General features: G+C 48.4%; 1 protein-coding gene across 1 annotated transcript in view; it reads right to left on the reverse strand.

Annotated features, from left to right (window-relative positions):
• Positions 1-2,686: 2,686 nt before the first annotated feature.
• Positions 2,687-26,950, reverse strand: part of PTDSS2 (phosphatidylserine synthase 2) — a 29,660-nt gene continuing 5,396 nt past the window's right edge. The window contains exons 2-12 of the mRNA XM_054635692.2: positions 23,535-23,636; positions 18,826-18,908; positions 14,137-14,204; positions 12,527-12,661; positions 11,694-11,744; positions 10,124-10,237; positions 9,362-9,480; positions 8,576-8,690; positions 6,789-6,934; positions 3,758-3,943; positions 2,687-2,995 (exon numbers count right to left, since the gene is read on the reverse strand). Of these exons, the coding sequence (XP_054491667.2) occupies positions 2,839-2,995; positions 3,758-3,943; positions 6,789-6,934; positions 8,576-8,690; positions 9,362-9,480; positions 10,124-10,237; positions 11,694-11,744; positions 12,527-12,661; positions 14,137-14,204; positions 18,826-18,908; positions 23,535-23,636 (1,276 nt within the window). The 3' untranslated portion in view covers positions 2,687-2,838. The remainder of the gene's footprint in view (positions 2,996-3,757; positions 3,944-6,788; positions 6,935-8,575; positions 8,691-9,361; positions 9,481-10,123; positions 10,238-11,693; positions 11,745-12,526; positions 12,662-14,136; positions 14,205-18,825; positions 18,909-23,534; positions 23,637-26,950) is intronic.

Genomic DNA, 26,950 nt, shown 5'->3' on the forward strand with positions numbered 1-26,950 from the left:
ACCACCATTGGAAAGACTGTGCCTTCACACCCTCCTGTGGGATCTTCCCTTTCCCTCATATCCATGGCTTCAGCCACCTCACCTTAATGCCAGGCGACTTCCAGGGCACCAAGGAGCAATTTCAGACAGCAGGAGAAATCCTTTCATTGGAGAAAATTGAATAGCAGCGATTTTGTGGGGAAAAAACACCCACACGACCTGAGAAAAGGTGGGGTCAGAGGCTGTGGAGCAGCGTGACATTCCAGAGGCCCTGTAATTCCCAGGAACACCCATATCCAGCCATGGGGCCAGCTCAGTGCTGGCTGCAGGCTCCCTGATCTGGAAAGATCCAGGGAGGGCAGCACTGGGAGATGCTCCCGTGATTTCCTGGTAGAAGTTCATGTCCAGGGAGAAAACGCAGCAAGTTTTGACTGTACCAAAAACACTGCCTGGGTGGGAGAGCAGCCAAGGCTCCTTTCCATCAGGCTTCCTGGCTCTTCCTCTGGGCACAGCTGGAAAAGAGCAGGCCATGGTCCTTCCCCACTTCCCAAAGCTCCTCTGCATCCCCAGGGATGTGGCAGGATGTCCCTCTACAGGACAGCTCCGGTCCAGCACCCTCCTGCACGGCACCTCAGGGCTCACCACTCCAGACTCTGGGCAAAAGTGACCCCTAGAACTGTTCCAGATGGGGTTGGGTTCCAAACCACAGGCTGAGGTTTGGAAATTTCCAAGCGGGGCACCTGGATTCACCCAGCCTCACACAGACACCAACTTGCCTATTAAAACCCCTCCTTTTTAAAGCCAACACTTACCTTTGGCCAAGCTCTCCATGAAATCAGTGTGACCACAGGTGGGAGATGCACTCCAGGTGAGCAGGACACTCCCGAGTGTGGAAGCAGGAGCTGGCACCTCTGCCCTCCCACAGGGAGGGTCCCTTTTTAGGCCACACCAAATGTAATTCCCATGAGGAATCTTGGCTTCCTTCCACCTCTTCCCTATGAGGCTGCTTTGAGCACTGCTCCCAGACACTCAACAAAAGGATTGCTAAATCCAGGCAAGCTTGCAATGAGCAGAGCTCACCTTTTTCCCTGAAAACCTGGACACATTCCTTACCTGAAGGCCCAGCATCCATCCACCCATCCTGTGTGCTGGAGGGGACACAGCCCAAACCCTCCCTCAGCCCCCTGGCTCTGTGTGTGAGGTGACAAGAGAGGACACACAAAACACACTGTCCCAAAGGACAAAGTAGCACTCAGAACTGCATGGACAGGATCCAGACTGTCCCTGGGATCCCCTGGATGCAGACAGATGAGTCAGTGGATCGTGTATGAGGTCAAAGCTCCCGGACCTCTCTGGACATCAGGTGTTGTCAGTGCAGGTAAGTGGCCCTTTGGTGGAGGGGGGTGCAGTGACAAGTCCCCCTGTGTCACCTGGCCACCTCCCCAGCTGCGGATTCCCAACTTCCCACTTTTTATAGGTGGAAAGCATTTGAGACACTAAAGCTGAGAGAAATGCAGATGTTGGCTGTCATTCCCGTACAAGACAAAACCAGATTAAAAACCCAGATGTGTGCTGGGCAGCAGCTCTGCAAGAAGTTTGGGGTTGCACTCTTGGAATTGCACCGTGGTGTTTGTGTCATTTTCTTCTGGATAAACACTTCCCTGAAAAGCAGCCAGATTGGATTAAGCAGTGTCAGGGTGACGTCAATGCCCGGGACAGCGACGCGAGGGCTCGGAGCAGAGGGGACAGAATCCGTGTGGATCAGTGGAGCTCTCACATTTTGGAATAATGACCCGGGGAAACAAAGCAGCCCAGGCTTCCAATTCCCCTCCCGGGATGCTGAGTCACCAGCAGAAACCCTGCCTGGCTCAGGATGCTCCCTGGCTGTGCTGTGCCAGGGACGTGCTTGGCCTAGGCCTGCTGGTGGCAGGGGGACAGGGATGGGGGTGTGACACTGCAGGGATCAGCTTTCCCAGAAACCCCTCGCTCTGGAGCTGTCCTGGAAGGAACAGGGCAGTGACAAAGGGTGGCAGAGCCTGATGTGCTCCTGTCAGACCCCAGAGCAAACCCCCTGCAGCAAGGACACAAACCCAGCTGAGGATAAAGCAAAGAACTCCAGACTGATGGGACACTCCCGGTTTCTGCTTGTGACACATTTTACTCCGCAGAGCAAAGGCAGGTGGACCTTTCTCACTTCACCTTCCCTTACATTTAAGAGATGACCGAGACTAAAAGAGAAATTAAAAATAAGAGCTAAGGAGAAGTTGTCAGTCTCCCCAGAGCTGGGACACACCACCCACGTGCTGCAGGCCGCTGGAAGTCAGAGGGATGCCCCGTGGAGGGGCTGGAACAGCAGTGCAGTGTGGTACATCCTGTGCAAGGAACGCAGCTTGGCCACACGTCCCCGTGTACCCGCGGTCACCCAATCCTCCTCTGCAGCTCCAGGGAGTTCCAGCAGGAAGAACAGAATTCATTTCCTGTGCCTGGTCTCTGTACACTCCAAAACAAGTGTTCCTAATGCCCAAAGGCCCCATGGAGCTCTGGGTTCCCTGGGAATGGAGCAGCAGATCCCTGTGTGCCGTGCTCTGAGCCCCATGTCCACGCCTGGATCCGAGGCAGGCACACAGCAGCGGGTGAAGGCCCTGCCCCGTGTGCAGGGTCAGCACTGACCTCCCCCACACACACCTCCTCTGGCCCTGCCCTGGTGACACAGGAGAGAGGGGGGCTGTGCCAGTGCCATCCTCCCCGTGAGGATTCCCACACGCTGGAACGCTAACAAGGACAATGAGGAGTTAGGTAGGATAAGGTTGGGACTGTGCACCAGGGCACCACGAGTTCCTGTCAGCCCTGTGTCCGTGCTCAGAGCTTCCTCTCCCGCAGCTTGCCCCCATTGGGATCCTCCAGCAGGGCTGAGTGTCCATCCCCGTTGCTCAGGCATTTGTCCTTCTCGGGCCTGTGCTCCTGCCTGTGCTCCTGCTTCTGCCGCCGGATCTCCTTGTACCGCAGGGTGATGTCCCTGCAACACACACAGCACACAGCTCCAGCCTGCAGGAGCACACCAAGGGAGCCTCTCTGCACCGAGCTGCTGGGGGTAACAACTCACTGGAGCCTCTGGCTGGGCATTTCTACCATTGCTGGTGGCACTGATTCACTGGCACTTTGTGTTTCTGGCTGGTGTCCTGGCTCTTCCCACCTCTTCCAGAGCACAACAGCCAATCCTGCAGGAGCAGCCACTGCTGCCCCCTCCACACAGCATTGCACTTCAAACAACTGTGGAATGATTTGGGTTGAAAGGGATCCTAAAGCCCATCCCATTCCACCCCGTGCCATGGGCAACCTTCCACTATCCCAGGCTGCTCCATCCAACCCGGCCTTGGACACTTCCAGGGATCCAGGGGCAGCCACAGCCTCTCTGGGCAGCCTGTGCCAGGGCCTCACCACCCTCATTTTTCCCCACACCACACCTAACCCTGCTCTCTGTCAGTGCAGAGCCATTCCCCCTTGTCCTGTCCCTCCAGCCCCTGATATGGACAGCTCCTCTCCAACTTCCAACACTGGAAGGCTGCTAATTCCTTAGGCCCTGTGCAGCTCCTTTCCATGATCCAGACAGGAAGCTGCCAGGATCAGGCCCAGGGAGCTCCCTGTTTATTTCAGAACCCGCACCCACCCAGGAGAGCTCTGCTCTCTCCCCAGGCAGTCCCAGGGGGGCACATTTGAGGACGGGGGTTGAACAAATCCTCCCAAACCCCTGGCCAGCCCCAAATGCAGCCCCGCTCACCGGATGAAGAAGCGCCAGGCTGTCCAGGTGAGCACCAGGATAATCCCCAGGATCCAGCACTGGGTGATGTAGAAGGGCAGGGAGAGGGTGAGCGTGTAGGGGTCGTACTTGACCACGATCAGGAACTCCGTGGCAGTAATAGCAGCAACCAGCCAGGCCTGCTGGCCCAGCTTCTTGTGGAACTTCCTGCAGGAAAAACACAGACAAGAACATCTCATTGCTATACAACTGGGGATGTGGAGAAATCTGCACAGAAAGACAGCTGGGGCAGTGATTTCATTCAGCTTGGCACAGTCCTACAAGTCTAGTTCAGATCACACATGCACTAAGGCTCTGCAGGATGACACCTTCATGTTGGTGTTACTTCAGTTTCCTCTCAGAGGCTCTAAAAGCGAGAAAAGTTAAACTTCATCACCAAACAATGCAGGGAAGTGTCCCCATTCCCAGGTAAATCCACATGAAACGATTCTCTGACCAGCCTGAGACCAGCTGATGTTCAGGGTATGGTTCCAAACAGGAGCTTCTCACACCAGGAGGCCCAGAGCCATATTTGACACCAAAGTGTAGTTCAAGCTACACCAAACTATCCAAATACACTGGGAAAAAGTACAGAATAAATCAAATGTAGGTGAGTGCTGATGCAGAGGGGATGAGTGCGTTCCTTCTTAAAAGGTATCCTGCCTGGATCAGCTCAGATGAAAGGGCTGCAGAAACTGCTCCAGGTGGTGACAGGTTAAATGGGCAGAGACCAGCCCTAACCCACAGGCAGAGAGATGAAAAGAGAAGCAGCAGATCTCTCAAAGGGAACTCCAGTTGCTGGGATGATGAGGGCAGCTTTCTGCTCTGCTGGGCTGCTTCCTCCTGTGGCATCCTTTCCCTGACAACAGAATCAAAGATAATCCCAACACAAGAGCTGGGCAGCCCCTAAGGCTGCCGAGGAAGAGAGTTGGTTTCCTGCCCTAACATTCAGGAAAGATGTGAAAGATTTTTCTTGTGATGAAGGAGATAAAAACTCATGGCCTTGATGCAGACTCCTTGGAGGTGAGAGGAAGACTCCATCAGGAATGTGTGACTAGGTCAAATGCTACAAATGCATCAAGACAGTCCTGGTCAGGAACATTTCACACATCCAGTCCTCAGGAACTCGGAGGCAGCAAGTGGTGTGTGAGGGCTGGAGAAAGCTTCACCCCTCTTCTGGGACTATCACAATTCCAGGCACTACATTGTCACCATGCTCAGCCCAAGGTCCTGCAAGCAAAGCCCCACAGCTGCCCGCAGATACTCAGAATGCTGAATGGGAAAAAGAATTCTTCACATTGGAATTTCAGTGCTTTCTAAACCCAGCATTGCAGGGCTGGCTGAAGAGACCTCCTCAGGTCATCCCAGACAATCCCAGCAGCACCAGACAAGGCAGTGAGCCACGTTTTTGTCAAGGAAGGGCAATGGAATATTCCAGTCTTTGAGCATTAAGAGTTTCCAAAAGGAAAAGGTCAGCAAGGTTTCCCATGTGATGTAAGCCAGGAGCCTCTGGTACAGCCTGCTCTTCCCAGAAGGAATAATGCACTGATTTTTGTAAATACAACCATGGAACAAATCATTCTTCCCCTGCTCTTCCCCTACAACACCATGGGAAGAATCCTGAAGGATCCTTGGCTTGAAATGATGTGCAAGCAAAGCTGGCAAATGGGGGCAGATCCTCTCTGCCTGGATGGCCTGGAATGCAGGAAGGGATTACAAAACCCTCCGCAGAGAAGGTGCCAGGTAAGAGCTCAGCTCAGCTCTGCCCTTCTGCAGGAGCAGCCTAATGTCAGCTCTGGGGGGCATCAAGCAGAGCCAGGAAGCCCAGGATGTGGGGGCAGTCACCTCCCCCAGCAGGAGGTGGTGGCAGTGACAGGGATGCACAGCCTGGGATGAGCTGCTCTGGCTCGTGGAAAGAACAACAATCAGAGCCAGGGATAAGGCACTGGCCAGGGATGGCTCTCCCAAATTCCAGTGTTATGCCATGTGGCTGGACAGAGGGCAAAGGAGCTTTTCCAACCCCAACACAAGAAGATGAATGGTGCTAAGGAGAGGAGCTCAGCAGCGAGGCAGAGACTCTTCTTACCTGTGAGTTGGAGGCACGTCCCAAACCAGTAGGTCCAACACCAAGGGCAGGGCATCCTGCCCCTGCGGAATGTCCTGAATTCCGACTAAGCAATGTGGGCTGGCCCTTCTTCCCAGTTCTAGGAGTCAAAGCCTTGCAAGGGAAACTGATCTTCAGACCATGTTGGAACCCTAAATTCTGAACACAGACACTTTGTTGTGTTGGTCAGCGACAGACAATGAACACCCCTGGAAGCCAGGCGGTGCCTTAGGCTGAGGATGTGGGCTCAGGCAGGTTGTGACATTAAAAGAAAAGGTGATTTTGAGAACAAAGCTTTCTCAGCTCTCACATGGTCTGCAGAAACAAAAGCAGCGAGGACAAATATGATGCTGAGGTGGGAACAGTCTCGAGTACATGCACTGCTGTGTGTGGTGCCTCACCTGCAGCACATCCTGCTACCCAGGGCCTCTGACCTGCAAGAGGATGCCAGGAGAGCTCCAGAGGGCCAGGGGGAAGAAAGCTCAAGGAAAGAAGTGCCTTTAAGAACCACATTTTTTTAGTCTAGGCCCTGATGTCCCCAGAGGGCACATCCAAGGACTGCAGTTCCTGGCTCTCGGTCTGGAATCGGAGCGCAGCGCTCTGCCCACGAGCCAGGGGCACTCCAGCTCATTTCCACATTCCCTTCTCCACAGAGAGATCATGTACCAGACACTGAGGTTAACACAGTGCACACACAATGCCCGTAACAACAGCTGCTCTCTGACCAGGGGGAGTGAGAGTGGTACCTCCGAAACAAAGGAACACGAAGCGGATGCTTTGGGATTAGGCCTTTTTGTCCCTGACAAGCTGAACTGAACTGGTGCCCGAGATGGATGCCAGCAAGCTGGAGCAAGTTCAAAACAAAGCACGTGGAGCTCGACATGGGAAGTACAGAGAGGTGGGGCTTACGGGTCGTCCATGAAGTCGTAGATCTCCCTCATGGCCACTCCTCCCACGTTGACAAAAAACACCAGGCGAAGCAGCACCAGGTAGTGTTCAGGGGGCATCCACAGCACAAACTTCAGGTAAAACGTGTTCAGCTCTGCCAATAAAAACTGGGAGGGGGGGAACACTAGAATTACATTTGGAAAATACCACGGGATGGAGCCTGGAATGCCCCTCTCTCCCTCAATGGCTCCCCCTGTGCATTTCTCAGCATCTCTGAGTGAACCATCAGCACCAACCCAAAACTGACTGAGCTTTTAAACATTTCCTCTACTTTGGAAGAGGAACTAAAAATCGCAACAAAGAGCTGGACAAACAGTACCCTCAAATTTCAAGCAAGGTTTAGAACTTCAAACAAAGAGGCCAAAGTACCTGCACAAACACTGAGGGTAAATCCCACAAGCACAGCTTTTCCCTTCCCTGTCCTTCAAAATCCAGCTGAGGGAGCCCCACCATAACAAGACACACGAGCTGCACATCCTGGGGGGGCTGGGCTGGGTTGTTTTTTCTCAGTTATATAAACTCACCCTCAAAGCCAACTTGGGAAAGTTGATTATAAATTAAGAGCAAAATGTTCTCTCCAGCAGCTGCCCTGGCAATGTGCTTAAGGGAGCAGTGAGACACCAGATTGTCACTTCAAAAGAAGTGATAACAAAGGGCATTAAGCCTTGCTGAAACCCAAGGAGTGAGCCAGAACATGAAGCTGCTTAGAACCTGTCAGCTGAACCTGGGATGTGCTAAAAGAAACATAATCCCACAGTTCAGTATAAATTCACTGGGATTTCTGTTGCAGCAGCACCTAAACCCCCATTTCTTCAAGGTGCAACCAGCAACCTTTTTGGGGAAACATCTATGTTATTTATATTATACTCTTTTAGTCCTCCCACAGAGCAGGCCTGGTGTGCCACGTGAGCTTGGCCAATGTGCCCTGCAGCAGGAATCAGGTGCTGGGAGTTTGTTCTGGCAAAAACACAGAGTTCTGTCCTGTGCCACTGAACCTGGTTCATGCCCAGTGCCCCGGGATCACCACCAGTGTCACAGGGATGGAGTTAGTTAAATTTCACAGCTGCTGGGCTGAGAAAAGTTTGAGTTGCCCAGAGCAGAGCCAACTGACATCCCATGGATGGCACAAAGGCCAAAGTCCCCTGGCTGGCAAAGGGGCAGAAATGGGAAAAAGGAAGGATAAACTGGGCAGTTCAAATGCCTATCAGTCATGTGGGTGACAAGTTCAGCTTCACAGGCACTGGTATGAATTTCAGATGCTGCATTCCCAGCATAAAACAATTCCACCCACTCAGGTGCTGTGTGTGCAGTGAAATGTAAAAAAAAAATAAATAAAATTCTAGGAGAATTGAATGATTTAGGCAGATCTGTGCTTCAGGAGTGAGCTCAGAGGAGCCAGAGGCCTTGGATACAGCCCCTTCCAGCTGTAATGTGACCTGTAGCTGCATAAAACTGAGGGATGTGAGCTACTTTCACCCACAGCCATTGCTTTGGGGAACAGCAACTTGCTGAGAACCCAAAGGCCCCAGTTCATATTGCTCCCACTGCCAGAACAGTGGGCAGCAAGCAAGGACAACCCTTTCTGCAGTGAATCCGTCACCTGTCCCAGAGACACAGACACAGCCCCCTGTTCTGTGGGACTGGGAAGGGATCCCTGCTGGCCTCAGCTTCAGGAACATCCCCAGAGCTGCAGCCTGAGTGGCAGAACCTGGAAGCAGGGGACAGGAGGGCCAGAGAGGTGTCCTCACCACGAAGATGATGCCACAGACGGCAAGCCACCTGCGCAGGCTGGAGGCCGGCTTCCACTCGAACTTCACCCAGCTGTAGGGGGTGAACTGGAACACAATCCTCTTCATCTTGCCTCTGGAAAAAAGCAAAATAACCACTGCAGCCTGAAGGGAAAGCAGGCAAAAGGCATCTGCCAGAGTTTCCATTTGAGACACCAGTTCAGATATGCAAAATGCCTCCGTTTACTCCATTAAAATCACAACTTAATGAGACTAGCTCTGAGCTTGTTGTTTTAATTATCAATTTAAGCTTTAATATACTACACCCACTGCTGTGAGCAGTTCTGCTCTGCTCAGCAAAGACACTACAGAGCACGATGGGTCATTACTGGTACACAACTACAAGGGATTTATTAAATTTTAATTCCCAGTGTCCCAGTTCCTGTGAAGTTCTGGCTACTAGGGAATGCAAAAAGACCAAACAGATCCTTGCTGTGAATGGGAGTATGATGCCAACTTGGATTCCTGCTCTTCTTTAAACCATTTCATCAAATAAGCTCATTCCCACAGGATGCCCTCGTTCCCAGCCATCAGGCAATGTTTGGGACACACAGGTGGATTTCCAACAATGCCAATCACAAGGTGAATAAAACTCTCCACCAAACCTCCCTGCAGCAATAAGTCACTGGATTCTGGAGCCACCTGGGAATTCTTTAATCCATATTAACCCAAACAGAACAACCAAGCTCATGAACAGGGGCCCAGCCTTTGTGCTGTGCCTGTGGAGTTCCCTCCTCCCCAACTTACTTGTAGGTTGGAATGTTCCAGAGCCCTTGCCACTTGTAGGTTTTCAAGGAAAGCCAGGACAGGGTCTTCATCCCACAGTAAATTCCTAACCCGTTACATAAGATCACATCCATTATCCACTGGAAGGAGAAACACAGGAATGATGCTGGGGAAGGAACACTAGAGCTTGGCAAAGGGAATCACTACAGGCACAGCCCTGCATTCCAAGGAGTGGGACGGTGTTAATTCCACAGGTTTCCTGAAGGTTAAATAGCCTGGCTTAATGTTTCTAATAATGCACTGACTTTTGAAAATACAGCCATGGAGCAAATGACTCCAAGCTTGGGTCTTTCCCAAAATCCATCCAAACCCAGACCCAGAGCTGTGTGCCCTGACTGTAGGGAATTCTGGTCACTCTGGCACCAACTTAGACCTCACAGGAAAATGAAACATAACTTTAAAAGGGTGTCCCTTTATGCTCACACCAAGTTTTGCCTTTCTCTGAATTTCAGACTTCATTGCTGTACTATTTGCTTTATCAGCAAATATTTGAAAATGTTCAGGTACAGCTTTAGATGCTCTCTGTGGTGTCAAACAAACCCAAACAAATATTTAACCATGTCCAAGTGTTTGTAAGACACAAAATGACAGAAACAGTGACAAGCACGAGACAAACTCAACAGGGAGCAGTCTCACACGGGACACAACCCAGCTCTCCTCACTTCCTAGCCCTGTAGGAAAAATCTGTATTCCCAAACAAACCCTGATCCGTGCAGTACGTACGTGATCCCACCAGCATTCACTGAAGTTTGGGAGCTGGTGCTCCAGGCTGTACTCCAGGAACTCAAACATGACACTGATGATCATGCACATCCACCAGTCCCGAATCATCAGAGTCTGAAGGGAGAAAAAAGCCTTTTAAACAGCTGCTAAAAAACATCTACAGTTGTAGATCTTGTCTCCAGTATCCAGAAAAGAATCAGGAAACTCAGGACAATGTTATTTTTGTGATATGATGGTCCAAATGCTCACAGGCCTCTCAACTTATCACCATTACCTGCACAAGAGACAGGAATGACACTGAAGAAAATCACCTCCACCCCAGCCAAAACCAGCACAGGAATACAGATTATGATAAATTCTGGTAAAATGGGATTCAGCAGGAGGGAAATGAGTTAAATGCATGGAATTACTGGGTGCTCAAGCACCACAGGCAGCATCGTTCTTACAGTGCTCAGAAAAGGTTTTTCAGAGCCTTTTATGGGCTCTAAGCGACTCCAAAGCCACAATAATTTCTGATGAATGAGGCCCATTCATTCTCAATATTGCCACCCTGGTGCTTTGAGATTTGGGGGAAAAAATCCAAACACAAGCCCATCTCTGTTTATTGAACAACACACTCAACCTCCAGCTTTTAATAGAGAAATAGGTTAATATTTAACATATTTAAGAGAAAAATATGCTATGGCCCTGAAGAAATCCAGCAGCCAGTCTCCTTCCAGCTGGGCAGCCCAGCTTCTAATGCAATTCTCTTGGAAAACAAAGGATCCAAGTTTTCCAAATTGAGAATCCAGTTCATTAACAGAACAAGCTGAAGTCCAGATCTCCCCATGCCCAGCAAATTCACCTCAGGTTTTGAGGTGAACCACTCACAGAACACATCTGCACTGCTAAATGAAAACACAAACCAACAGTTCCAGCTTGCTTTAGAACAGCCAAGCTCTGTCAGCTTGTTATTTGAACAGCAAACCCAAACAAGGTCTGCAGGGGGCAAAACCTCCTGAGTCAGTCAGCCTGCTTGGGTTAAAAAAGGTAATATTTAGACCAAAGTAATCAGCAAAACATTGTTGAATGTTCTGCCAGAGACAGGCACAGCTGGAATTCCTTCTGCAGTTGCTTGATACCAACTAAAAAGTAACAAGAATTAAACCAGTGCCCATTTAATGGTTTAAAATCCTGATCTGATGCCACTGGGGAAAGCAGCAGCAACAACATCTGCCTTTGGGAATATCACTGTCACTGCCAGCCCCACACTCCACTCCCAAAGGTCATTCCAGCATTTCTGTGGCTACAGGAATTAAGTTTTTTATTGATCTGACCCCAGGATGAATCCCTGTGGAGAAGGAAGGAGCCTGTTGATGAAACAAGGCTCTGGAAAGAAATGAGGTGGCCTAACATGGGCAGAAAACAGGAAAAAAAAGGGGAAAAAAGGCTTTTGACATATTGATATGTATTTTCATCTATTACAAACAGCCTGGTTTAAGTGACCAAGGCCTGGCACTACAAAAGCAGCAGCAGTAAGGCTTTGGGAACAGAGGAGCAGAGTTCCTAAGTTGAAATGAGTCATTCTTACCTTCAGGTACCACCCAAAAAAGTGAGCAGGAACAAATCCATCCAGCTTGTCCTGAAAACCGAAAAGAGAGTGAAGGTCACAGCCTTTTTATTTATTTTTTTCTTCCAAGAGAAATGCAGCAATAAATGTCTGGTTTTCCCACACATGAAAACTTGCACTCCTTCATCAGGAAGGAATTTAGCAGAGCTTCTTAAATCTTACCAGCCCTGCCAGGCCCTGGACACAGTGCCTTTCCCTCTACTTTTATCAGATCCCAGTTACTCCAGTTTTTGATGCACTGAAGATTTACAGGGTAGACCCAAAGGATTTGGGTGCTCCTCACTCCATGCAATCAGGGAGCTGTAAATCACCATCATTCCTTTGCCCTGGAATTTCTGCCAGTGAGAAACCTGATGGCTTTTAGGACTCAGAAAAGTCCTGCACTAGTGGAAGGTGTCCTTGCCCATGGCAAGGGAGGGGGTTACATCATCTTTCCAACCCAAACCATTCTGGGGTTCTGTGGTGCAGCTTTAGGGCTTTGTGCCCCAGGGTGACTGAGGAGAAGACTCCTCAAGCACACCAAGAAATCCAAACTCTGAGGGGAAAATCTGACACCAAGGAGCTGAGGAAGAAGAGCTGTTGAACCCTGGGCAATCAGGTAATTGGGATCCAGAGAGACACACGCCCATGTGATGGACAGGAAAGGTCCAGAGAAGAGAAATGAAGAGGCTGGAGAGGCACTCACAGGCTGCGCTCTGATTCAGCACTCAGCCAGACCCACGACTGCACTCTGAAGGGTTCAGTTAAGCAGCTTTTTACCCAAAACCAGCCCTCTGAGTGAGTTTGCTCCTTACCCAGATGTTGTGGAAGGGATCAGTTCCATTGCCAGGGTCATAAATGAGGCAGTTGCCCCCGTAGTCTCTCTCAGGCAGAGGAACCCCCAAGTGGGGGTCGATGTACTTCATGAACTGCCTCCCGTCCTGCACCGTCTGCAGGGGAACACAAACCAGGACCCCTGAAGGACTCACACACAAGTAAGAATTAAGAATTAACCCTTTTTCAAATTCCTGGAGGAACAATTGTTGAATTAAAGTCAGGCACATACTTGACTTGGAGCCCTTTAATCCTAAATATTAAGGGAATAAAAGGCTACAGAATGACCTTAAAGATGAAAAAATCAGTGATCTTTAATGCTTTAGCCCAAGCCATTCCTCTGTGCTCCCCATCTCTCCCAGAAGCTTCACACAGCTTTTGACAGAGAAATTGTCAAAATGACCAAAATGTGAACTCATCTGTCACTAAATCAGCCCCACATTTGCTGAGCATTTATTTCCCAATGGAATCACTTAGCGTTGTGGTCAAGGCTCAACCCTGCAACATCTGTGACAGGCAGCAAAGCTGGACAAAGCCAAAATTTATTAATTGAGTAATAATAAAATTACAGAATAAACTGCTGAACTCTGGGACAAGTTTCAGCCATGAGCAAGCTTGGATTTTCTGTCAGGAAGTTCAGCCACCTGCAGACTCAGCAGAATTTAACCTTATTTAAACCTGGGCAAGGCAATGATGTATTTTTAGTAGAGAGCTGAGCAACAGCAGGGAGTTCCTTAACCACTAAATCTCTGCTGACACCACACGCTGCCACAGGGAAGAAAAGCCATTCCAGGCTTTTCTGTTGGAATTCAGAACTACACCAATAAAATTCACTCAATCTGACTGCAGCTCCTCAGAAATACCATGCTCAAGGATGGCTGGAAAAAACCAGGGTGACCAGTCCCATTTTCTTAAGCTCACATGGCCTCTAAAAGCAAAACTTCAAAAAAAAAAAAAGCATTCCCCACCCTTCTTTCACACAAAATGATTTTTAGAGCTGCCTGATGAGTATATTGTCTCAAAATATTTAATTTTAACTGCTCAGAATTGTACAAGTCAGGGGGAAGGTCTCAGTTTACTAAAGGACAAGATATGGTAAAATGTTTAATTTGGAAACACCAAGGGCACATCTTTCTATGAAAAGCCTCCTCCTCAGCTCCTGCCACCACACAAAGCTGGGTGTGAAGTTTTGGTTTATTGCAAAACCCCCACACCTACAAAGAACCTGTCACTCCAGGTAAAAGATATTTCCAAAGGTGAAACCAGGTGAATTCCCCCTGAGTCACACATGGCCCAGCAGGGCAGAGACTGGACTGTGAAACACCAGCTGCTGAACATGAACTCCCTCACCAGCTCATCTAAAACCACTTCAACACGGTGTCTACCCCAGGCTGAGGGTGACTGGAGGTCAGAGCAGGTGAAATATTTTTATATTATCATCTCTCTCAGCCTCACAGTCTCATTAAACAGCCTAAAGATTCCATCTCACAAAACCAAGCACCTCCTGTAGTCAGCAGGAAAAAAAACACTACAAAGGAGTTGATCCCCACATGGAAGTGGCATTTAGGAGCTGGAGGTGTCAGCCACTTACCTGGAAGAGGATGAAGATGAGGAAGAGCTCATAGACCACGCTGACACACAGCCAAAACCTCCAGTAAGCTGCAGAGAGAGACAGGGGATGTCAGCAGCAGCTCTGGAGCAAGCCATCAGGTAATTATTATTCATTTATTTCAATGTCACAGAATCCTGGAGTGCTTTGTGCTGGGAGGGACTGAAAGCCCATCTCATTCCACCCCTGCCATGGGCAGGGACACCTTCCACTGGCCCAGGCTGCTCCACACCCAACCTGGCCTGGAACACTTCCAGGGATGGGGCAGCCACAGCTTCTCAGGAAACCAATTCCATTTCAAGAGAGGCTCCCGCCATGGAATTGCAATTCCCAGCTGCCAAGCACAGTGCTCCCCACCCTCCCTCAGGGATACAACCAGAAAGGATCTCCAGCTCCCACACAGGCTGCTGTGAAGGTTTGCTGGAACTGCTCAGGCACTGACCTGGATGTGGGAGAAGGGATCCAGGTCCAGAACACTCCAACCCAACAAGTTCAGCAGTTAGGAAGGGGAAGGAAAGGAATGTGCCACCTGCAGTGCTTTCCAGCAGTCCCTAGAGGAGAACCTGATCCTTCCTGAGCTTTCTCCCTGGTCTCAGGGGTGACCTGGGCTGCACCAGACACACCCAGGGCAGGCTGGAGTCGTGTTCAGCAGCCCAGCTTTGGCCTGGGGACAAGGTCGTGTCGCCAGGGGCAGAAAGCATTTCAAAACCCCAAAGATAACTCCACTTTTACTTGCAATGACATTAAAAACAAGCAGACCAAAGGTTCAGCAAGGCCTGTCCATAAGAAATGCCATGCAAAGCTCATGTGCTGCTGGGAGCCCTCCCCAGATGTGTGATTACAGATGTGCACACACCCAGCGACACCTGGAGCCAAAGGGTGCCCAAATTCCAGTGTCTGCACACTCCCAGCTCCCCTGCCAGGCTCAGCCCTGGGGTCACAGCCCATCCTGGATGGGGGCTTGTGCCCCACAGGCTCATCCATGCTCCTGATCCATCCAGACACCTCTGGGCTCTGAACTCCCTCAGTATTTCTGACTCCTGCCCTGAGAGGCTGATGCAGAGCCAGGGTGGGTGCACACACAGCTCCAGCAGTTCTCCCTACCCAGATCCAAAAATTCCACAGAAGGGAATTCAGGAAAACTCACAACATTCTAGGTGGACACTGAAATTCCAGAAACATCACACAGCACTCTCAGGATGAGAAGACCTGCCTTCATGTGTTTCCTGGAATGGAGCTCTCCTTCCTCAGGTCCATGGGGGAGATGCCTAGGAATCCCAACAGGGTTTGCCAGGAAACCAAGACCCTCAGGCCTGCCTTGGGAATTTCTCTCTGTTAATTCCAAGGCAATGTAGGCACTTTGATGTTCAAAGCAGGGCCAGGCATAAATTACACAAGAATGAAACAAACAGAGGCTTACAAACAGAGTTATCAGCTCAGAACCCCAAATCAACTCCCCATGGAGCTCCTCAGGAGATGTTTTCTCCTAAAACATGTCTTTATCCAGCTCAGCCTCAAGTAGGAAATAAATTATTAAAAAAAAAAAACAACCTAAAACCCCAAAACAACAAAGAAACAAAAAAAAAAAAAACCCAAAATCAAAAATACCAACAAACTCCACACATTTTTAAAAGCAGCCTCTGACACCATCATTAAAAGAGATCACAATGTGGAAGGTGAAACCTTTTTGCACTAATCCTGCTAAATTAATTTCATCAGAATCACCTATTTTACACTACTGGGAAAAAAAAAGGAAAAAATGAAAATAAAAAAGGCAGGTGTGGCCTTGCAGAACAGCAGTTCAGAGCTTTGTGACAGCTTTCACACACTTGTCTTTCCAAAATGCATCTTAGGAAAAACCCAACAGCAAAACAAAAATATCCTCCATTGTCACAGGATTATTTGGAAGAGAGGGGCCTTTTCCCAAACTGTCACAACATTCAAGCCAGCAGGGAAAATTAACTTTTCACCACCACACTTCTCCCACCTTTAAATGTCACTGCCAGATAGGAAAAAAATGCCTTTTTTTCTAACCCATAAACCTTGCACCAGAGATTTTACACTGCTCACAGTCAGCAAAGTGACAGATTGGTCCTGCAAGTGATGTAGACACAGAAAGCAGAGAAATCTAAATCCTTGTCTGAGCTTTCATTCCCCTCTGTACACAGAGCTGTGGCAGCTGCTGAGCAGGCTCAGCAAAAAAAGAAAATTAAAAATGGAGATCTGGTTCTGATTTAGGGCTGTGGTTTCTCCCCAGCTCACAGAGGTTCCCCCAGAGGTTCTGAACACACCCAGTACCTGCACCCCAAATGTTTTCAAGGCTGTACAAACACTGTTCTCACTCCTGCTGGGTCAGGCTCAGCTTTAGCTGTAAGGTTACTTATGGCATGTCTCCAATGCTTGCTTTCCTTTAATTCACTTCCCATTTTGCCTCCCTCCAATCAAGGCTTCCCTCCTGAGTGAGGAGGTCCCCACTAATCATTGACACACCTGATAACCCAGTGATTTCTGGGATCAAACATTAAACTGCTGCCGTGCAGGGATCCCAGCAAGCTGAATCCAACCAGCTTTTCCCTGCTTCTGCTCAGAGCCTGGCCCACTCTGCCTGAGGGGCTAAATGAGTAAAAAATACAAAAATCTGGGTTGTTTGCCCAAGGAAAACACTTGCCCTGGAGCTGCTCCTTCCAGTGTCACCAGTGCTGCCCTTGCCTGGCCCATGCCTCCATATTCCCACTGTCCCAGTCCTCAATCCCACAGGTTACTCCAGACCCTCACTATTTACTCCCTGACCAGCTCAACCTGTCACACAGCCTCTATTAAGTCAAAATAACTCCTGGCAGAGGCTGGGAATATGAAAAGCTGCTTCTCAGGGCATTAATAACTGTCATGGAAAATTTCTTTGGAATGACAGCATGGATGTGTTATCTTGACAGGCAATAAAGCATCCCTGGGCTCCTACAGCAGCAGCTCCAGAAGAGGAGCTGGCAGGGAGAAGGAAGAAAATCTCTTATCCGCAAATCCTAAGGAGACAGGCTACTGATGCTGGCTCTATCCAGGATTGGTTCTACCAGGAAATGCTCCCCAAATTTGGCTGTTCACCCACCAATGAATAAATGGATCCTCAAGCTGAGTTTAAGATCTGTCCCTTGTGCTGTTCCCTAGGGCTAAAGCAGTGAAGGTTTGGATAGAACCACAGCCAGTGGAAAATGGGATAAAAGCAGGGCAAGTTGGTAAAATCTTGTCTGAACAATCATATCTACTTATTTCCATGACAATCCTACATTTCTGAATTACAGGGAGGCAACTGGTGTCTGTCCATGCAGCAAATTATTGAACTGCAGAAACTGATTCCTGTGTGGAATCAGTAGGGAAATGGCAAAGCTGGATGAGCCCCTGGCTAAAGCTGGGAATGCTGAGAAGGCAACCAAAAAAAGAAATAAAGCTACCAGTCTGGACAGGTGCCACTAAGGTAGTGGCTGGCATCAGTTTCCTTAATGGCCTTAATGAAAAGTAGGTTAATGACACACAGCAGGAGCAGCAGGGAAGGCAGGGACAGCAGAGAAGATGATCCCAAGGGACTGGAGTGACAGAAGAGCTCCTAACACAGCTCCACGCTCTGGAATCAGGAATTTGGAAGCATCACATTATCACAAAAATCCCCAAAATAACCCTGCAGCTCTGGAGAGGACATTTGAAAGCAGAAAGCTCAAAACAAAGCCAGAATGTTATGGGGAAATGTTACACTGGGGGCAAGACTAAAAGCCAAACTTCCCTGCTTTGTTCTAGGGAATAAAACCAGCCCAGACAAACCCTCAAAACCTGGGTGCACCCAAGTGTCACTGGGGTCCTCAAAAGGAGCACTGATTTTACAGAAGGAATCACAATTAACCGGAACAGAAGGAAAGACTAAAACCTGCTATTTAATAAGAAAGGCAAATTACATAAAGCCCCAGGTCTGCAGAGGTGTGCAGAGGGTACTGCTCTGGAACCACACCTGCTTTGGCTGAGGGCTGTGGGGTGGCTGCTGGGTTAAATTTCTGGCATAAACCCCAGCTTTGTTTGGCTGCAGGAGAGCCCAGTGCTTTCAGAAATATTATTTAAGCCTATATGAATTCCCTTCATTCTTCCTCTTTCAATGATTCACATCTAAAAACAGGCAAGAGATCAAAGCCATTTAAATATTTTCATGTTTCACCAGCTATTCCATTACCTGGAAGAGGTTTGTGTTGTGCTTTCAAGACTTCCAGTCTTACAAGAAACCTTTAAAATCATAATCAAGGGCCTCTGATCTCCCATGGAAAATGGACATGGAGCTCAGGAAGTGCTCCTGCACCAGATAAAAGGTCACAAGTGCAGTCCCAGCACAGAGAGGAGAAAAAAAAATGAGGATAAACAGGGGAAGTTCAGGCTTAAGAACCTGGCAGTTCTCACAGAGCTTTTTAGCTACAACAGGAAGCCAAAGCAGGGAGATCCACACAGATCTGCAGGCTCCATGGAAGGCCAGCAGGGTGGTTATGGAGGAGCCTCCATGATCAGTGTGCAGTGCTGAGGAACCTGTGATTACTGAAATTACAACTTACCTGCTCTCCAGGCAACACAAACATTTACCCCTCCCTCCCAGAGCAGGCAGCTGCTCAGGAGGATTTGAGTGAGCCCAGCAAGGTGAATTACCTGGGTGAGGTCTTGAGAATGGTCCATCTTTAGCTTGTGTCACCCCAAAGCACAAGAAAACCAAAATACTGGCGACGATTCCTCTGCAAGGAAAAGCAGAACACTCTGGGTTATTGCCTCATCCTCCTCCTGAGACTGCAAATTATGTTCTCTGATGAAAGAAATGTCTGGCCCTTGTTCTTTAACTGCTGAATGTGTCCCTCTTAAATGGAACCAGGCACCATCCAGAAAAAAGCAGCCAAAAAAAGGCTGAGGATCACAGCAAGTCAAACAATTCCCTGTGTCTGGGAGCAGCTTTTATTCCCACTGGCTCACAAAGACACACAGGATTTAGCAGTGAGACAGCTCTCACTGCTCCACCACATTTCCATGGAATTTAAAAAGGAGCTGTCAGACTTGTCACCACTCCAAAACAGCTTCTTAACCAATTAAAGACAAGCAGGAGCTTTCCAGACCACACCAGCACTGCTGCTATTTCAAGAGCTGGAACCATAACACAGAGCCTAAGGAACATAACAGAGATTTTAAATAAAAATAAATTATCAGACCAGAAGCCCAAAGACCTACAACCCTGGGCATGTTCCTTTAGTTTTAATGGATTAAATGGCAGAAAGCAATCCAAAAGTGCTCTTTTTGCTGCACTTCAACTCCCACTGGATCCTGCTTGCTGTCTCATTTCACCTGCTTAAGAGCCGGCTGAAAGGATGGACAACTGGGAAAGAGCTCATTCCATGCTTGCAGAAAATGATGCAACCCCTGACTGCAAATAAAATGGCTCAGTCTGCAGGAATCACACAAAATACCCAGTAATTTTGCTGCCAGAGAGAAATTGTCACAAACCAGAAGCAACAGGAGACTGTTCGTGCTTTAAACACGTCAAAAAACCTTTCAAAATAGAAGACTAAAGGATTTACAGAAACTATTTTCTAGCATTCACCTCTGAGTATAAATGTTTGTGCTTCCTAAAAATAAAAATGGGGTTTAGTTAACAGATGTAACTCAGTAATTTTGCTTGCTTTAAACACTGGGAAGCACACCAGAATTAGGTGACTGAATGAATCTGTGAATTGACAGTTCCATGGGGATTTCCAAAGATCTGGAGGGCAAAAACCCTTTCAGCTGACCTCCAATAATGAGAATATTCTGCATTTTGAGGCCCTGGCTGCATCTGGAAGCTCCAGTCCTCTGTGGTGTGACAAGCTCAGCCATGAACTGAGGGGTCCAGACCACTGCTCTGGCCTTGGGAGGGTTCCAATTCCAAAGCTGGAATTCCAATTTTCAATTCCAAAGCTGGAATTCAAATCCTGGATCCAAATCACCACAGGAGCTCAGCTGTCCTCCTTCCTCTAAACCCCACTCTTGGCCCAAGAGCTGCTGTGCTGAAATAGGCTGGGGATCCAGATACATTCACTTCAAGTTCACCACAGGAAGTTTGGAAGCAAATCACAAATTTGCATAAATAACCACACCAGCTCATTTTTTATTTTTTTTTTCTCAGTGGTAACAAAACTTTCCCTCTTATCCTCATTAATTTACCTTCCAATGCCTCAGCAGCAGCCTGGCCTGAGGCAGGAATGCTCCAGCATCTGAGAGGGGCTCTCCTCTCCTCACCTGGCTGGACACAGCCAATGGATTCTCCTGAGCAGCAAATCAGGAAGGCACAAAATAGCAAAGTGTGCCCACAAAAATAATTTTAGCACTTAACCAAATAAAAAAAATAAAATTTAAAAAAAAAAAAGGAGAGGCTGGCAGCAGCTCCATCAGCACAAACAAACTCTTGTTTGTGCTGAGAGTCAATTCAGACACACAGGACAATGAGGAGCTGTGTATGGCCCTTTGTCCTGGGATTCAAGGAGGCAGCTCCCACTCCCTGTCCCATCCCGGACTGGATCCATGCTGGCACAGCTGGTACAACCCCCTTGGGGCACCACAAGCCCTGGAACAGAGCTCTGGCCTCCTGTTGCCTCCATTTCCCTGTGGGTGCTCAGCCACAGCAGCAGGAGATCAGCATGCAAACCCACACATCCCTGGATCTGTCCCCATGGAAAGCAGGGATTGCCAAGAGCTGTGTAAAAAATCATCTCAGGAGAGACATTTCCCAGCTGGAAATTCAATGTACAGCCCTGAAGCACACCGTGGTTTTAAACCTGAATGTGTTTTTATGGAAAAAAAAAAGAATTTTTTTTTTTCCCCCCAAGACACCCTGCTCAGCATTTCAAATATTTGGGAGCTGTGGATTTCTTCCATGGTATGCAGAGGGGGCTCAGGGTTTATCTGGCTACACTCAGAGCTGGAGCTGAGTCCAGGCTGAACAGAGGAGAATGTCACAGCTGTCAGTCAGGATGAGCTATCCCATGGCAGGAAGAACAGTGGGAATAAAGCTCTCAAGGACCAGACGGGTTCACAGCACAACCTCTCCTTGCCTAACAAAGGAAATGTTCCACAGTTCTTACACCGGGGGCAGTCTGACCACCTGTGTGATCCCAATGAACTCTTACTACACTTACATATAGATATACATATACTGCAACCTTACTTAAAAACAAAAAAAAAAAAGCAACCCAAACAATCCTCCTTTAATTGTTTCAGGACAGAAGAAATCCTGTGACAGATGCAAACACCAACATCAGCCACGGACACCACACCCCATGAGCTCAGAGGTTCCTGCTCTCACTCGGGTCTTGTCCATCACTTCTCCTGTGAGTGATTTCACAAATCCACCTCTCACCCTGCTCCTGCCAGTGACTGCATGGAGCATTTTATAGGGTGACAAAATCCTGATTTTATAGGGGAGAAGGTGGGACCAAACCCTAACCCTAACCCATCCCACGACTCCAGTCTGGGAAACACAGAGCCAGCAAATTTGGGAGGTTCACCCCACTTTACTGCTCTGAGCACCTCACAGCAGCTCACAAGGACACCTCAGGCAGGGCATGGAAACAAAGGAGGCTGGAGCCTTTGGAAGCGTGTATTTCAGACACTGCTGCACTGTCAGTGTGCAGGAGGTGGAAATAAAAGCCCGTGACAGCTCCAGACTCTGCTCCCCGGTGACAAACCCCCCCTGGTCATTAGGCACCAAGTGTTCCCGAGGAACACCGGCACACAGGGACAGCCTCGTGCTGGGTGGGGCTTGGAACTGCAGCACAACACGGCTCCACACCAGGACTGACAAAGCTCTCAGGGCAGGCTGAGGGATTTTTAATTATGGATGCAAATATAAAAAATCTGTGATGATTTGGGCTATGGATACACCGATGCACACTGTGCCCATCTCACTCTGCTCTGAAATACCCGCATTTGTCCAGAGAGACGTGAAACATGGAATATTTGGAAGTTCATGTCCAAGCCTCAGGATGCTCCTTTTCAAGGATTTTTGTGCCAAGACCTTGTAGAGCTGCAGCAGTGAGCAAAGCCCACTGGCTGCCCCTTTCTTGGCACGTTGCTGTAAATTGATTTTAACAACTGGGCACTGGATAAGCACACAACAACTTGTGTTTCCTGAGAGAAAGATCCACCTGCTGACTAATCTTCCCTGGGTTGGTTTTGATTAAGGCAGCCGAGGCTCTAAGCTCAATAATAAGATATTCCACTGAGTCACCTTAGCTCTGTCTTACTCCCTAAGGATGCATCATCACTTCTCTTTCAGCTCTTCCCCTTCCCAATTCTGAGTGGCCAATCCAGGCCACACCACCCCTCCAGCCTGGCCTCCCTCATTATGCCTGGGAACAAAATGGCATTTGTTCACACAGCAACCTTCCAGAACCTTTCCCAGCTCCAGACACCTTCCAGCTTGTCCCATGTCACCCCCACGTGTGAAATCCCAGCTCTCAGTGGGGCACAGTGGGAGTTCCATTACCCCCAGGCATTGTGTAACAATGCCAGAACAACAGCCAAGATTATCTCAGGAAATACCACAATTCCTGCATCTCCAGGACAATGGATGCTGTATCCTGAGTCACTTCAGAAATGTAAAAAAAGAGGGGAAAAAACCCTTCAACAGCAAGGGGAAAAATTTCATTATATTTAAGAAACCAGACTGGTAGAAAACAATTATTTTCTTGCTTCTAGCAATGATGCTTTGCAGCATATCTTTAAAACATATTTAGCTTTTTAAAACACCACTTTCCTACCTCCTTTTTCTTCCCTGTTGTATTTTAAAAGGGGAGAAATTCAACCACATTGAATCAGTTTAAATTACAGTAGGAATTGACCACACATGTAAGATTCATTCTTATTTCCCCAGAGCTTCCCTCTGGGCTGCACATTCCCACAGCAATTTTCAACAACAAACAAAGATCTGTATTGAAATCTTGAACAGAATTTTACAAAAAGCATTTGAGCCAGAAAAATTTAGCCACAGCTCCCAGCATTTTGAAATGATGGTTATTTTAAGGAAAGGTTATTTTTAAGAAAAGGCTATTTTAAGAAACAGCAACAGAACCCTTGCCAAAGAAACCCAGCCAGGAGGCTTTAGCAAGCTTTTTGTATTTTGCTTTAAATCACACCACAGAGCAGCCACAGGCCTGACAGTGACACTAAACTGATTAGAAATTGAATTCAATGATCAGCATCAGAGAAGCTTACAGACTTATGACTGGTTTTGTAACTTCCTGAGGGAACAGGCATTTCCACAGGGGAGCACAGGGGTCACTGGAGGTCCCTTTTCCAGAACACACCTGGAAATACTCAGATATTCCTGAGATATTCACCTCTTTGTGTTGTAGGCTGTGTCCTGGGGAGTCTCTTCCAGCAGGGTAACGTAGCCCAGTGCACACGTGAGGATGAACAGGACTGTCAGGGTATGAGCTCTCCTGAAATTCAGAACAGAGAAAAATGACATTAAACAGCAGGAAAACTCACATCTCACCCTGCCAGTGCAGCATCAGGAGGTCAAAACCACGGCCAGCAGTCAGGAATATTGAGGTTTTCTGTATTGCAGAGCACAGAGAGCAGAACTTACAGCAGCACTGCATGTGATCAGCAGCAGCTTGGAAAAAACCAGCACCCACTGCAAACACCCAAATTTAAACAGCTCCAGGTGTCTCCCCAGGTTTGGCAGGTCCACACCTGACAGTGCTGCTCTATTTCACAGCCTACTAATCAAAATTGCAGCTGAGGGAACAGGCCCTTGAGAGCAACCAAAGGGAATTCACTCCAGACATGGGAATTACTCAAGAAAAACTAGTCATTAAAAATTAAAAAAAAAAAAGAAAAATCTCTAAAGGAGAACAGTTGCTGTTGATGCCACCTCAAGATGTCAGATTTCCAGGGATATTGCTACAGTTTCAGTGCCCTTAGCACAAGAGGTTTCTGTGGGAACAGCCATGACAGCAAAGCTGGGTGGCTGTTCCACAGCAGTAAAACGCCCTCATCCATGGGAGCCCAGAGGTTTATATGGATTTTGGTGAAGCACTCAGGGAGAAATTCTTCTGGCACAGGTTTCCCAGAGAAGCTGTGGCTGTCCTATCCCTGGAAGTGCCCAAGGCCAGGTTGGACTGGGCTTGGAGCAACCTGGGATAGCAGAAGGTGTCCCTGCCCTTGGGACTGGATGAGCTTTAAGGTCCCTTCCAGCCCAAACCATTCCAGGATTCTGTGATTCTATGGAAGGAGAGCGAGCAGAGCACACCCAGCCAGGTGACACCCACACCCTGCACCCCCTGATCACCACACAGGGAATATTCTTACAATGTCTGCATCTTTTCTTACTTCAAGTTGAAAATTCCCTTCCTAATGAGAAGCCACTTACTGTTTCCATTGGAAAACTCCTCTGGCCCCAGCTGGGAAGCATGGGAACTCTGTCCAAGTAAGGCCAAAGGACATGCCACGAGTTTTGGTTTAGAGGATAAACATCCCTTAACACAAACTAATAAAAAACCCCACCTATAAAGAGGAAGCTGAAAGGAGGAGAAAACTTGTAAAAGAAAGTGTCTGTAGGTGACATATTTGGCTCTATTTCCATTTTCTTTTTACATCCTTTTGTAACAGCAGCTCACATCCCATCTCCAAGTCATTCCAAGGTTTGTACATTCAGGTTGCATGGTGTACAATAAACCTTGGAATTTCCAAACCACCCACTGACTTCCCTTGAAACAATCCCACAGTAACCCCCCCTAAAACTGCTCTGAAAGTCCAAGAAAGGCTGCCAGTGAACCAAAATTCCATCCTACTGCAAACCCCACGTTCTCCACAGCATCCCTGCAATCCCACACAGGCAATACCTCATAAGCAGACACAATCCTCTTCTGTCCCTCCCAGAACAGAGTTTGGCGTTGAAGGCTCTCCTTCCTCGTGGTCCTGAGGACACAGACCACCACCTCCAGCAGAAAACCACCAGGATCCACGAGTACTTCCAGGATTAGCAAGGAATCAGGGTGCCAAAACCCAGGGAAAAGCTTGGGAGCTGCAAGCTCCTGCTCGGCAGCTGCATCGTCCCAGGTGCCAGGACAGGTGATTCAGCCATCAGAGCTCACGTGGGGCCTGCCCTGGATCCTGCAGGAGCTGGAGCACTAAACCCAGCCTCTCCCAGGACTGCTCTCCAATCACACCCTGCTCCTGCACACCCATTGCCTGTGGATGGAATGAATGGATTCTGCAGCCAACACCACACAGGTTACAGGAACTCCGGGCTATTTTGGTATCTCAGGCCTTGTTTTGCTGTCTGGTTTTGAAACTTATCATTGTGTGTTGTTGTATTGTTACACAGTTATACTTATTGTTGCAGGGTTATAGACATTATGTATTATATATAATAGTTACATTGTGGTTTATTTTTTAAGAGGCTATGAAAACAAATCTGGAATCCCACCTTGCTGTTTCGGCACCTGAGCACCCACACCAAGTCAGCTGCTTTTTCAATGCATTCAGATCCCATAAATTGCCAAAAAAATCAGTTATTACAGCTCCTCCCTTGGACAAACACCTTGAGAAAATTGAGAATTACACCTTGGACAAACCCCTCTCCCAGCACAAGGGTGACTCAGTTGTGTTCCTCCCTGGGAGGATCTTGTGGGACAGTGAAGGGTCGGTGCTGGGGAGCCCCTATACATCCTATTTCCCATTTATTTTTGGTGCCACAGCCACCAGCCTGAAGCCCAACCAGCTGCCCTGTTTCAGGAGAAACAAGAGGCTGTTCTCTTATCAGTTCCCTTGTAGCTCAGCATTCATCTCCAGATGCTGCCAGATTCCCTCCCAGCAGGTTTCCAAGGCAAAGGTGCTCCCAGCACAGCGTGAATTCCAGGAGCTGGGATGAAAGACTCTGGAGATGGGCTTGACTTCTGGGAAGAGCAAGCTGTCAGCCCTGGCAGAGAGCTGAGAGCAGTGACACAGCAATGAGAGGGAGCATAGCATCACACAAACCCACTTCAGAGAGGAAAACGAGCCAGGAAACATGGATGTACACCATGTCTGCTCAGAGCTTGGGAGTTTAAAAACAAAATAAAATTCCAGAAAAAGGAGCAGCTCTCCTGAAGGAAGGGCTTGTCTGAGAGATCAGGATGAATTTAACATCACCAGGGGATTCTTTTCATCTCCACACACACTTTAAAATAACACACCAGGGGAAGGCGAGCTAAGAACAACCCAGCAAGGTAAGCAAGGCAGGAATTACATGGAAAGGCTTATGTTCTCCTGGCCTGGAGCCTGGGAGGCTGAAAAGAGCTAAGCTGGGAATCTTCCCCTTAGAATTACACACAGGAGCTTGGGCAACACGCCCGAAGCAAAGGGGGTACAAGCTGCAGCCAGATCTGGGAGGTTTCACATCAAAAACTGCAAAGCAGGGCCTGATGTACCTGAGAACAAAAATCTAAGGCCAGGGAGAAAACTCACAACAAATCCCAAACTGTTAAAAAGGTGGAATATTAAGTGGCTTATTTTTCTGCCTTTCTGCACCACACATTTGGCTCTTTCCCCACTCAAGCCCTGGGAGATTGAGATGAAATAAATCGTGTTTGTTTTCACACAAGCCCTTGCCCTGCTAATTCAAACACCAAGTGAGAGCAAGTGAAGCTCTCCCGCACTGCAGATCACAAAAAAGTGGGTTTTTTCCTAGTTAATAGGATTAAGTTTGATCCCAACTTCTCTTTTTCATGCTAGGTCATTCTCCTGTCACACTGAGATGCTGCAGGTC

Source organism: Agelaius phoeniceus, chromosome 6 (genome assembly GCF_051311805.1).
Source record: "Agelaius phoeniceus isolate bAgePho1 chromosome 6, bAgePho1.hap1, whole genome shotgun sequence".
Taxonomy (NCBI): Eukaryota; Metazoa; Chordata; class Aves; order Passeriformes; family Icteridae; genus Agelaius; species Agelaius phoeniceus.